The sequence below is a fragment of the Corvus cornix genome, chromosome 13 (assembly GCF_000738735.6).
Source record: "Corvus cornix cornix isolate S_Up_H32 chromosome 13, ASM73873v5, whole genome shotgun sequence".
In the NCBI taxonomy this organism is placed as follows: domain Eukaryota; kingdom Metazoa; phylum Chordata; class Aves; order Passeriformes; family Corvidae; genus Corvus; species Corvus cornix.
Window position 1 is genome coordinate 10207789 of NC_046343.1, and position 13635 is coordinate 10221423.

Below are 13635 nucleotides of genomic sequence, written 5' to 3' on the forward strand. Positions count from 1 at the left end.
CCCTGTCCAGCCTGACCATGAACACCTCCAGGGATGAGGCAGCCGCAATGTCTCTGGGCAACCTGTGCCAGGGCCTCACCACCCTCTATGTAAAGAACTTCTTCCAAACACCTAATCTAACTCTCTCTTCTTTTAGTTCAAAACTGTTCCCCCTTGTCCTGTCACTATCTGCCCATATAAAAAGTCCCTATCCCTTTTTTTTATAAGCTCCTTTTAGGTATGGGAAGGGACTCTGAGGCCTCCCTGGGAACTTCTCCAGGCTGAACAACCCCAGCTCTCCCAGCCTTTTTCTAGAGGATCACCTGGTGATGGGAGGGTGGCTCAGAAAAAAGGTTGTGGGATGGTGGATGAGAGGCTGCCATGGCATCGCCGTGCTCGGCCCCAGGCACAGGTGAGTGACACTGTTTGCAGGTTCCTGGCCAATGTTAACTGCCAGGCTCCCATAAACAAAACTCACTTGACTGGACTCCTGGAGGCTTTTATCTGACTGTCATCCCAGCTTAATTACAGAGAGAGTGATTGCAGCTCCTCCTCCTGAAGTGCTCGATGAGAACAAAACCAGTTTCTGCCCAGCTCCTGCCTGCCAGTTTGTGGAGGAAAAGTTGCTTCCAGTGTGTGGCTGCCGTGACTTGGCAGCTGACTTGGTGGCACCAGCAAAACCATGGAATCCTGTAATGGTTTGGGTTGGGAGGAATCTTAAAGATCATCCAGTTCCAACCCCCTGCCATGGGCAGGGTCACCTTCCTCTAGACCAGGTTGCTCAAGACCCCATCCAACCTGGCCTTGAACACTTCCAGGGACAGGGCATCCACAGCTTCTCTGGGATGCATGCCTGGCATGACCATCCCCAGCACATCCATCCCTGGCACACAGCCCCTGCTGCCTGCTGCTGGCATGGGGGGGATGCTGCCATGAACCCTCTGGGGTTCAGTGCTTCTGCACCCACCCACAGCAGTGTGCTGAGCCTCAGCTGAGGATTGGGCACTCCACAAAGTGAGTTTGGGGCTCTTTCTGTACATTCCGGGCAAGGAAAAGAATGAGCAAAAGCTCTGTTAGACACATGTCCCTCAAGGTGCTGCTCTCTGCATGTCAGGCTGTTTGTTGCTTATTAGCCATTAATGAAGGCATCTGATGAGGCTGCAGGAAGATGCCAAACCCCATGGATGCTGGAGCAGCCCTCAGCCATGAAAAGCTCTCTCCACCACCAACCATCCCACAGAACCTCCATAAAAAACCAGATTGCTCTCCCTTCATGTGCCCAGGGCTGTCTGAACAGCATCATCCTAACCCAGGAGCGGACCTTCCATTTGACAAACAGGCTCCTTTCTCCCCACTCCAACTATTTCTTTCATGTTGCAGCACCGTCACCCCAGTCCTTGTTTTTCCTGAGGATGAATCTCATCATATGAGGAGTTAAATCATCACCCAAGAGTAGCAGATTTAGCACAGAAGGTAAAATGTAATCTCTTTGAAGCCAGACTCTGTATCAAAGGCCTCATCCTCTGTTTCTTTGTGGTTAAATATCTGAAACATGGAATTCATAAGCAAAACAAAGCAAAAAGCTAACATTTTACTTTGTGCTTTAAGAAGCTTCCCCATTCCCACTTTGCAATAAGTTCTTGTACCTGGAGCTCTCCCCCAGGCTCTGCCAGGGTTTTATCCACTGGCACTGGGGGGATCTGGCCATGGCCCCTGTGATCACCTGCCCTGCACTCTCTCCTCATCCCAGCAACCCTGAATTGCCACCTGCAGCCACCAGTCTCCCTGTCAGCCTCTGCCATGTCCTTACATCATCACGGGGGATTAAAAGTTAATCTGAGCAGTGATGATGCCCACATGGCAGCACCTGCCAGACCCGCTCTCTCGGTGTTCTCATGGTCACGGGGACAAAAGCCAGTGGCAATGACTACAGAGAACACACTGGTGTATTTTTAACTTTTGTCCCCAGGGCAGGTTTACCACCAGGCTCTGCTTTGCAGGGTGCTCCGCAGGGCTGGCCCACGCAGGGGGTACATTTTGGGAGTGCTCCAGCTCATGGTCTCTCCTTTCCCATGCCTGCTGGGGCAGTGGTTACCAACTGGCTGAGCTGTGGCCAGGCTGTGGGTACTGGGGTTGCTTCCTGGCAGGTCTCTGCCATGATGTACTTTTTCCCTGTATGTCAGATTCTAAGAAATACCATGGCCTGGCAGATGGAGCATCCCACAGGATTACTCCGTGCTGGTGGCATGCTCAGGGAAAGCACTGTCTGTGCCGAAAAGTCCAGCGAGGGAGAAAATTACCTCCTACTCAAAAGAGAGACTTTTGCTGTGATTAGGAGGGGTGTGTAGGAAGCTCTCGCTGGGTTCCCTAATCCACAAAGACAGATGTAAAGCAGGAGGCAGTTTTGAACTGGGCAGGTTGCAACCCCTCTCCAGGGATGCCTCAGCCAGGACGAAGCCTTCAGCCTCTCCACGAGTCTGCTCCCCACCTCCAAGACAGGGCTAAATTCTCCTCCCTCTTCGCACAGCACACAGGAGGGGTGAAGCTGGGAGAAAGCACCGTGGAGGTCACGGGGAGCAGCCGCAGTGGTTGGCTCAGTGACCCATCCCTGCCCTGCATGTCCAGCGGGGCTGGGGCTGCGTGGACCAAGCCCTCCTCACTCACCATCCCATCGACGGCGTGATCTGGCTGACTCCTCCGGGGGGCAGGGGGTAGAAACCAGGGATGTCTGAGGTCTGGGAAGGACGGTGCACTCCTGGAAGAAGGGAGAAGGAGAGGAGTTGGACCTGGCACTGCACTCCCTGGCTGACCTGGATTGTTCCAAACCCCCTGGCTGCTTCATCTATGGTCACTTGTGGACAGCTACATGAAATAGCTCTCTGCAAGTGGCAGGATGGTGTAATTCCCTTTTATTTCCTGTGGTTCTCTCTGTGGGGATGTGGTGGGTCATCCATGTTGCTGCAAAATCACAAACACTCACATAAGGGGGTGGAGGAGGCATCTTGCTCTTGCACAAGCATCATAGCTGCTCCATGCCACCCTGCGGCCAAGCAGCACTGTGCTTTGGTAAGGATTTGGCTAACTCCAGGCTCCCCTCTGCCTTTCCCAGAGAGCCCACTCAGGTGCTCAGTGGATGGCCAAAGCCATTCCTATGCTCCCTCTCCAACTGTCATCCACAGGACCCCCCGTGAGCAGGCAGTGGGGATGCTCCAGCAGTCATCACTTCCACCTTCATTTTAAGTAATTTGAGTTCAAACAATTGTTCTGCAGCTCTGTGAGTGCCAAGAACTGTGGAGGTGGGTATGGTGCCAGCTGGGAATTCACCCTTTGTATGGGGAATCCCTGTGTGATCTTCAAAGCCGCTGGCACGGGCAGCATGGCCAGGGGACACAGCTGCAGCCATCGCTCCGTTCCTATCTGGACTGAAAAACATCCTGTGGAGCCTGGGGCTGTGAGTGGGACTCAGACAACCACGGTGCTGCTGGCAAAAACAGCCTCCAGCTGACCCCTGGACTGGGAAACTGGGGGGTGCTGAGGCTGAGCTCTGGCACAGCATGGTGTAGTGATGGCTGCTACTGAGCCTCAGACAAAAATTGGGTACAGGGATTGATGAGTGGCTGTCCTGGGTGATAAATACATGGACTAAATTGGTGATGAGTTGCAAGCAGTTGCAACTGGATTTTTTTCCTAGGTGTATGAATGATACCTTATTAATTAGGAATGACATCAACCAATTCCAAGCATCTTAGTAGGCAGCTAAAATAAACACATAACTGACCTGAAAGGAATATATAACCTAATATGAGATTTGCTTCAAGTGGGACTCAGTGGCCCACAGAGGGTCAAACAAAACCAGCCCTGCACAAGGCAGCTGATGGAACATCCTCAGATTTGCACCCCCAACAATATGAGTTGCGTAAGTCAGAGCACAAGTTATTCTTGCTGGCCCAGTGGTTGGGACACCAGCCACTGACTCAGAATTCCTGCTTGTATTTCCTTGTCTGTGTGTCCTTGGGCTACTGTGAGAAACTTTAAAGGGATGCTGGGAGAATGAGACTGACTCTCAAGTGCTTACTGTGGGTGATAATGGGAGCTATTTCAGTGATGAAAACAGAGATGGGGCACAGCCAGGATGAACAGGGAAGAAAACCCTCACCCCAGCAGTGTAGGGATGGGGCATGTATGTATGATCACAGCTGCACCACAAAGGCAAGACCCAGCTGAGGATGATGGTCTGAACCTCTCCTTGAATAGCACCTGGGGGGTCTCTGGGACAAACAGACTCCCCATGTCTGTAAAAGTACAGGCTAAATGGGAAGCGGAGACTGGACAGTGCCTGCAACTGAGGGCGCAGGTGGGCAGTCCAAGGACAATGTCCTAGAATGACTGACCCACTGCAGAGATGAACGCTCAGGGACTGCTCCAGTGCCAATTGTAGCCTCTACAGAGGGATATAACCAGCTCTGCCCTTGGGAGAGCTCTCTTGTATCACTTAAGGTTTTCCAGGCTGACAGTGAGTCCCAGGAGGCATCTCACAGCGAGGGGCTCTTGGAGGGGCAGAGCCCTGCCAGGTACAGCAAAGGCAGTGTGGGGGAAGGTGTGTCAGCTTGCTTTCTTGCGCACTTTCTCTCCAGAATCAAACTCAGCCATTAGCTGAGATTTTAATAGGTTTATTTTGTTAACTCTTCCTATTTTTCTGCTGAGTTTATTATGCTCTGATGGCTGAGAAGCAGTGTGCTGCCTGGAAGACAACCAGGATATGCCTGGGTATCTCTTACACCAGACCTAAATCCTACCCATCCGCATCCCTGATGAGTCCAGAATGTGGCCTTCAGGGTCAGACCAGGGATTATTCAGCGAGTCCTTCAGCCAAGAGCATCTTCCATAACCCATTGTTTTATCAATGATGTTAACTTGGTGAAGCTGATGCCTCTGGGACAGTTTGGATCACTCCTGGGTGGAGGCCTTTGCCCAAATCACAACAGTTGGTTTTGTGCCTCTGTTTTGGCACTGATTTCTGGGCTCTGATGGACACTGACCTCCTTCCTGAATGCAGTTTGACAGAAAACTGTCAATTTGCTTGCTTTCCCACGAAATTAAGCCCAGGTTTGTGTAAAAGCCTGGGTAATCTGAACAGAGGTTCTGCACTAATGTAAGGTTGAGAAAAGTTTGATTTTGCACTCAGTTTGCCAGGAACCCATGAAGAATGATGGAATGATGGACTGGGGTGAATTCCTCAACACATACCTGTATTTACAGTTTATTTTAGAGGGTTTAACCTCAACATACTGTACTTTCCTCCATAGCCTCATAAGCCAATTGACACAGCCTGGGCTCACACAGGAACACAAAAAGCCAAGCTGTGTGACAACCAGATAACGTGTGGCTACGGGGACACATGTGTCACTATCCAGTCAACTATCAGACACTGATCCTGTTTAGTCAAAATATTTCCTGTTTCAAGCATTTATTTTCTCAAAATGACAACCTGACAACAGTTTGGGTATGAGTCAAAGGAAAGATTACTTTCCATTTTCTGGTTGACTCTTGTGCATTATCATGCAGGCTCTGGTCTGGTCTCAAGGTGCAGGACAGCTTGTACAGAGAACTGAACACACTCCATCAGCAGGGCTGGCCCTTTTCGTATCAAACTGCTCACGGCCAGATCACAAAGCATTGCCAATAAGCTAAATAACCTCTTACTGCTAAGCAATGTCCCAGCTGACCAATGCTCCCAGTTTTTCTCATTGATTTGAGACCAGGAAGGTTACAGCCTCAGTGGTCTCCAGCTCTGTGCCTCTCCCAGCACACAGGTCCCAGTGCTGCCATTACCTTGTTTCTGGTTGATGTCAGCGGGCAAGTGGGGCGAGTGGGAGCCGTGGCTGAAATGGTCGTTGCTGTACGGGATGAGCGGGGTGAGCGGGTGCACTCCGTGGGACGGCTGCACGACGGGAACTTTGTTGGACTGCAAGACACAATGACAGAGAGGACTCAGAAGTCATCAGGATCCACCAGCAAGGAAGGCCAGTGCCCTCTGCAGTCCTGCTGATGCCAGCAAGGCTGGGAATAACTAAAAACACTTAACAAACCCTAAACAAATTACTAAACAAACACTGCAGCATCCTGCAAAAAAAAAATCCATAAACCAAGCAGGGAAAACAGCTGGAAATGATTTCTTGGATAAGTGGAAAACAGATCAAATCAGCATGAAGTTTTCAAAATTCAGAACTTTTTTTTCATTCATTTCCAGTCTCTTTTATTCCAGGATGAATGCTCCAAGTGTGTTACCCAATGCAAAGCTCTTGTTCTCTGTCCTGAGCTACCACAGGGTCTAAATCTGGACTTTCACAGCGAATCCTTCATATTCACTGTGAAAGTCATGTTTGGGCTTTACTTATCAGGGCTGTCATGCACGGACAGACACAGGATCACGCAATCATTTAGGCTGGAAAAGACTTTGTAGAGATCGTCAAGTCCAACCATTAACCCAGCACTGCCAAGGCCACCATTAAACGCCGAGGGTAATGCCTTTGAAAACGGGACATGGTCACCAGTGAGCCCTGGGGCTGAAATCCCTGTTGGACTGAGCTCCAGTGCTGGAGAAGGACCAGAGGGAGCTGAGGAAATGCTGGAGATGCAAAAAATCCAGGAAAACTAAGCAAAGAAAAATCTGTCTCCTCTTGTGGCTATTCCTGGTTACGCACAGCTTGGCTGTTGGAGCCCAACACCTTGGAAAAGGCCCTTTCTGGTGAACACAACAGGAAGTCCTCCTGCATGTTGGAGCAGAGAGGGGGGAACCTGTTTGGAAGAGCTGCACAGCTCTAAGGAACACACACACACACACACACACACATTCACACACGCTGCCATCTATGCAGCCTCCTCGCCTCGAGCGTCTCGTGCTGCTTCCTAACATGCCCAGTTTCGCCCATGGTTGCCTTTAAATCCAAACTGACTTCATCTTGGTGGTGGAATGTTAGGATTTGTCCCAGATAAATCCACAAAAAGAAACAGGATTAACAGCACTCCAAAACAGGGTGAAAATGGAAACAGAGCAGGTCAGACAGCTCTCCAGGGGCTAGGAGCTGGGCACTGCCAGCCAGTTCTCATCAGTCTCACTGGGATGTCTACAGATGATTTGCTGTGTGACTTTTGACAAGTCATTTGATCCCTGGACTCAATTCACTGGTGCCTTTCACTTTGGTAATGATTTTGCTCAGGCACAATGAGCACGAAGCTCCGGTTGGCTTTGGTGGAGGAGGCACAGATGCAGACAGTGGCTCTGGCCGACTGGTCCTGGACCTATCCCGGCTGCTCCAAGCGAACTGGGAGCCCTGGGCAGGTCCTGTGTTTTGCATCCGCACTCTGAGGAGGAAGCCCATGAAGCGGAAAGGAAAACAAACTGGTGGAGATGCTGCTTTACATCTGCCTTTCCCACAAAGGTTTGCTCATGCAAATAAAAACCAAGAGGTACGCAGGTTTGCATTTGAGAATGAATGAAAACCCTAATTCCTGATGCTTAACAGGTGTAGATTTACTGCGTACAATGGGGTACTGGGAATGTAACCCCCCTTCCCAGCACAAACTGGTGTGGTACAAGCATTCCAGTCCTGCAGCAGGGCCATGGGTTATGTGGTTTTCCCATTGAGAGCAGCACTTGGCTGGTTCCTGCTTAGTTAAACACATGTTTGGAACTCTGAGCTTTTTCTATTCCTAGCCATGAAATGAGATGAAGCAGAGCTTTCCAGTGATATTTCTAAAATTAGCTATGGTTTAGTTTATTTGAGAACCACAAAGCCTAAATGAGGGATATGCAGTTCTACGTGTACGTTTTAACATGAGACTGGAGCAGAACGAGTTCGATGTTGAGCTGTTTGGAAAACCTCAACTCCAGCATTTCTTATGTTCAAAGTAGGGCAGATCTTTCTTTCCCATTTGCCTTGTGCTTGATCCAAAGCACAGCACCATTCACCAGCCGGTCTTGCTGCCTGATGACTGTGAACAGCTTTCAGAGCAATGACAGAAGACACAGACCACTAAAAAGGCAGATGAACTGTTCTGATGTTGATCTGCAAGATACCTCCCCAGGGAAAAGCAGAGAGTACATGTGGTTAGAGCAAAGCATGGACTGTCCTCCTTCCCATCAAAGCAGAACTTTCAGAACAAGTTCTGGAAGTGTTCAAGGCCAGGTTGGACTGGGCTTAGAACTGATCTAGAGGAAGGTGTCCCTGCCCATAGCAGAGGATTGGAAGGAGATGATTTTTAAGGTCCCTTCCAACCCATACCATTCTCAGATTAAATGATTCAATGGTAACTTGGCGGTACAACAAAGACTTGCAGCTCAATTACTCAGCTTTTCCATCAGTTCAGATGGAAAACAAGATGCTGCACCATTAAGAAGAGCTGCCTTCCCCATGACCCTTCTACATTTGGCCCTTGCCTCACTCAAAAAACTTCTTTACTCTATAAAGCCATAAAGATCAGGTGGGGAAGGATGACCAGCAAGGAGACAAGAAAAATTTCTGCAAGGGGCTATTTATGCCCCTCCTACTTTCTCTATTAGGGAGTTTGTTACAGGAACCCATCTCCCAAAATGAAGGGAAGAAGGAAATGCTGCACAAAAATATGGAGAAACAGAGAAAACTCTGTGTTCATCTTGGTTCAAAGACTGCAGCTGCCAATGACTGTGGTCCATGGCCATGACTGCAGCTCCTGGTCTTCCCCAGCTGCACTATGAAACCATATCTGGCTTATAGAAATCCATATGCCAGAGAAACAGGATCAATCCTCTTTTTTGCAAGGTCTAGATTATGTTCCGGCAAATCAGCTGCAGCACATGAACCCCGATGAGGCTTTTCAAAGCCAGAACTTAGCAGCTAACAATGTTTTATGCCATAAAATTAACCTGAAGTAAATGTTCTCTCCCAAGAGAATTGATTTGACAGGAGGGCAGTGATTTGGCATTCTCTCAGCAGGTCCCCTGAGAGAACACAGGGTGCTGGTGGTCAGGACATCACAGAGGACGTGCTGTGGTTTGGTAAACCATATTATTTTGTCTCCTGGGGTTCAACACAGCCCAGAGCTGCAATGACAGAGCTGCTCACTACCCACCCACCAAAAATAAAGCTGCTGGTGCCAAACATCATGGTCCCAACACCAATTTGTCACCTCCTGTCCTTCAGCAGCTATGGGGGACGTGAAAGGGCTCCAAGGACAGCATTGCCTCACCTCTTTCAGCACAGCCCTTTGAGGACATGTTGGGGAATGAGCTGTGCAGCCACAACCTCGTACAGAAAGGAAGAGACACATTCACAGCAACAGCGGAATGGTATTTCCAGAGGGGACGGAGCAGCAGGACGGGGTTTGCAAGCCTGGAGGGCTTTTTCTCCCCCTATCAAATTTGCTAAATTGCAGCTCTGCTGAGTGCCCAGCTCCCTGGTGAGTGCTGCCCCTTCCTCCCCTGTGTGCTAGGCCAGGCACTGATGCTGCAGCACATCCCTCTCCCAGCACCAAACACCCCACCAATCTCCCTGAAAATGACTGAAAAACCCAACGCTATGGAGGGAAGAGGATCCCTCCTTGAAGCCAAGATGTGACTTTAATAATTAGAGGTAATTGCAGGAGCACAGAGAAAACACAGTTGCACTAATTGCTAAGAAAGACTAATTGTTGGCATGGCAAAATTAGATCTCTCCACTCACACACGGATGTGTGATTGTGACTGGATCTCAAGGCCAGACAGAAAACTCTCCTCTGAGCACACACAAACCCAGTGGATCTTGCATATGAGGATCACCCTCACCACTGCAGTTCCAGTGTATTTTGGCTCCAAGGTGCCTGACCAGGCTCAACATCCTTCTCCTTTACTCCATTCCCCATCACACGTGCTCTGGCCACAGGTAGCAGTGGGGTTATACAAGCTGCTGGGATGCTGCTGGTTGATCAGAACTATAAATGAGGGGGTTTTTAATCAAAATGTGGGGTTTTCACTAGAGAATGGTGTGAGATTATAATAAAACATTTTCTGGAAAGCACCTTGTGTTAGCAAGTATTTTAATTCATTTTTTTAAAGACTTATCTATTTAGTCATGACATGCTAAAAATGAGTAGTTTTACTTTGCTGGTTTGATGGAGGATTTTTCTCTTAAACTTTAAAGCTAACCTTAGAAAAATGTAGCACAGAAGGTCGAAAGTCAAAGTTTGAGTGAAATGATCAAACTAAAAAAATTTCCATGGCTGGTAAAACTCTTTGAGTTTTTAACTCTGGGAAAATATTAGAGAGAAAAAAAAGAATTTTTTTCTGCTCGGATCAGTTTAGGAAAAGAAACAAATGAAAAAAAGAAGAGGATGTTTTGTAACCTGTGGGAAGTATTCCTTTTTACAACTGAACACAGCTATTAAAAGCAGCAGTGGTCATACCATGCTGCCTTGGGGGCTGCTGAGGATCCCAACATCCCACCAGCGCTGGGCTCCACTGCTGCTTCTATCGATGGGAATGACTTTAATTAATTTTCTGGTAGAAGACAATTCAGAACTAAAATAAAGCAGCTTAATTCTACTGCCCCTTCCAATCGTGAAAAATGTTAAATTTCATGCAGGTAAATTTTCTTTGGGGATGTGACTCCAAGGGGTGCTGTGCTCCCCACGGAGGATAACAGGATGCTGCCTGCCTTGCACAAACCACAGCTCCCAGAACATCAGCCAACATTCTGAGAGCCAAAACTGCTGGAAACCCCTGCACTGTGGGAGCCACTGTCCGTCCATGGATGCACAGGAGCCTGCAGGGAGAGGAAAGTCCCGTAACCCCTCTGTGACCCCTGGAGCCAGGTGCCCCCATGGCCCAGACCGTGCTGAGGGAAAGTGGGAGCACCCTGGAGGGAGCAGGATCTGTCCCCCACAGCACAGAGCGCCTGGGTGCAGGAGCTGGTGGCCGGGGTGAGTGCTGTGGTTTCCAGCCTCGCCGGGGAGCCGAGCCACAGTCAGGTGAGATTACTCACATTACTTTCAAATTTTCCCACACTGCCAGCCCCAAAAACAGAGAAATGAAGAGCTGTGGGGCAGCCCAGCAGTGACCCGTGTGTGGCGAGGGGCCTGACCAAGGGAAGGGAGCTGGGGCTGGCAGCTGTGCCGTGCTGGTGGCCATCACCACCATGGCAGAGGCGGGTTTTGGCAGTCCCAGAGCCCTGTGTCACTGGCTGCACTGTGTGTTTGGCTGCTGGGAGCATCCCCCAAGGCTGTTCCCAGCTCAGATGGTGGGCTGAGCTCCGAGCAGGTCTCCATGCTCCTCTGCTCTGCGTTGGTGCCTGGGTGCAGCACAGGAGCTGCAGGCTGCAGTCCAGCCCCGAGTCGCCCCATATGTGTTTGCTCTGACGTCACTTCTCAGAGAGAGTGAGATGAGTCGATGTGTTGGCTATGAAAAACAAAACCTACCAAGTTTTGCTGTGGCTGATTCAATGAGGAATTAATTCCTCTTCACTGCAAAATTAGTCATCATGCCACAGAAAGAAAGGTATAAGGTCAGGCTGCACCAAGCATGCACTGCTGCTGCGGAAGCTACCTGTGACCAGGGGCACTGTGCCTTTTGCTCTTTATCCTCCAATAAGTCCAAATTAGCAAGGGATCAGGGATGTATTGGAGACATTAGACCAGGTTGGATGAGGCCCTGGGCAACCTGGTCTAGTGGAAGGTGTTGCTGCCCATGGCAGGTGGGTTAGAACTGGATGCTCTCTAAGGTTACTTCCAACCCAAACCATCCTGTGATTCTATGGTATTATTAAGGACATTGTTAGGTACATCCTGCAGCATCCGCTGCCAGGAGGGCTCACAGGAGGACTCCCAGGGGAATGCTGCCACTTGGGGCACCAGGGACCCAGAGCCCATGACTCAAAGCCAGCTCTCCACACTCTTAAGTTCTGGTAACACCTCCCAGCTCAGGGCCCCAGATCGTGTCAGCAAACACCTTCCCCCATCGTTTCCCCTGTTTTACCAGGAGATGCTGTGATAAAAGATCACCCTAAGTACCCACTGCAGACCGTTTTTGGCACTGACTGCACGCACCAGGGCTGGAGCCCTCGGCAGCCCGTGGGCAAAGGCAGCGTCGACTCATTTCTCGTCTCAGCACACTTTTTTCTCTTTTCTCACTTTTGCTGCAGTCCCAGCGCCCCAGCCTGCTGCCGCAGCGGAAAGGAAACAGGGAAAGTTAAAGCTGCCCACGCTCAGGCACTGCCCTCATCCAGCTGTGCACCCCTCCAGCAGAGCCAAATTTTGGTGGCTGCAGCAGCAGCAGCAGCAGCATCTCCCTTGCCACTGCCCAGGTCAACCAGCATGGCTGTGGCTCAGAGATCTGGATATGGTTCTTACCCTCAGCACCACCAACGGTTCCTCCAGAGCCCAGAGACCTCATCCCCAAGGCCAGAAGAGTCCTGCTGCCCTGTGCACCCCACCTCTGGCTGGCTCTGATGTACTTATGAGCAGCAGTCAGATGGAGCGGAAAGGAATAATCTGCAGCTATTAACTCTTGCATTAATTCTGCATATGAATTGCAACAAGGAGCTGATTGGTTTAAGAGACATATCCCACATACAGGCAAATACTGTCTTTGCTCAGGTTTTTATCCAAACATTGTCCTCGCCCTGGTTTTTATCCCGGCACTCTACATTTTGTGGTTGATGGAGCATGAATTCCCTCAACTCTTCCCTTTCCCCCTGATTTCTTTCAGCTTCTTTAAAATCCAGCTCTGCTTTGAAAATGCTGATGAGGCACCTGGGTAGCCCTGATCTTTGCACATTCCAGGGGATGCGCTCACCTTAGTGGCCAAACTCAGCTCCCTTGATGCTGATTCCCCTGCGACTGGGATGTGCATCACAGAACAAGTTCCCTGGCATTTCACCTCTTCTGTGTCTGAGCACTCAGAGGGGTGACCAAGCTCCAGACACGATGGGGACAAATCACAGAATCACAGAACAGTTTGGGTTGGAAGGGACCTTAAAGATAATACAGTTACAATCCCTGCTATGGGCAGATATACCACCCACTAGACCATGTTGCTCAGGGCCCCCTCCAACCTGGCCTTGAACATGTACAGCGATGGGAGAAACACAGTGAAAGAACTTAAAAACGTTCTAAAATTTCTCAGTGACCTTCCATGCTGCTGCTGGTTTCTGGTTTTAAGCAATAAGGGTTATTATTTTTCAGTCAAACTCTACAGGGGAAATAAGCTGAGTTTTTTGCCATTTATGGGCACAGGAAGAGCTGTTTCACTTCTCAAGTATTTATCTTCTAAGAGAAAGATGTAGGTGGTTCTTCCTGAAAATTAAAAAAAAAAAAAAGAAAAAAAAGGCATGGAAAAATAAAGATGAAAAGTCCCTCCCAGAGGCTGCTCTCTTAGGGTGACTGGGGGCAAGTGTAGAGGGAGCTACACACTATACCAGAGAGATGGAACCCCCAAAAAATGAAATTTAGACATCACCACCCAATGTTTACAGTTCCATTCAGCAGAAGAGCCACCTCACTCCAGAAGCCTCCTCAAACCCACAGAAAGTGCCCTCATGCAACGCTTGCCTTGCTTGGGAAATACTCCTGCTGCGATGCTCAAAGCATCTGCTCAGGAGAGGACAGAACCATCCCTCCAGTCCCAATGTGCACTGCCACATGGAA

General features: G+C 49.6%; 1 protein-coding gene across 5 annotated transcripts in view; it reads right to left on the minus strand.

Moving 5' to 3' along the window:
- Positions 1-13635, minus strand: part of TCF7 (transcription factor 7) — a 72918-nt gene that overhangs the window by 16332 nt on the left and 42951 nt on the right. For all 5 annotated transcript variants that reach the window (XM_039559373.1, XM_039559372.1, XM_039559370.1 and 2 more), the window contains exons 4-5: positions 5812-5944; positions 2644-2734 (exon numbers count right to left, since the gene is read on the minus strand). In XM_039559373.1, the coding sequence (XP_039415307.1) occupies positions 2644-2734; positions 5812-5944 (224 nt within the window). The remainder of the gene's footprint in view (positions 1-2643; positions 2735-5811; positions 5945-13635) is intronic.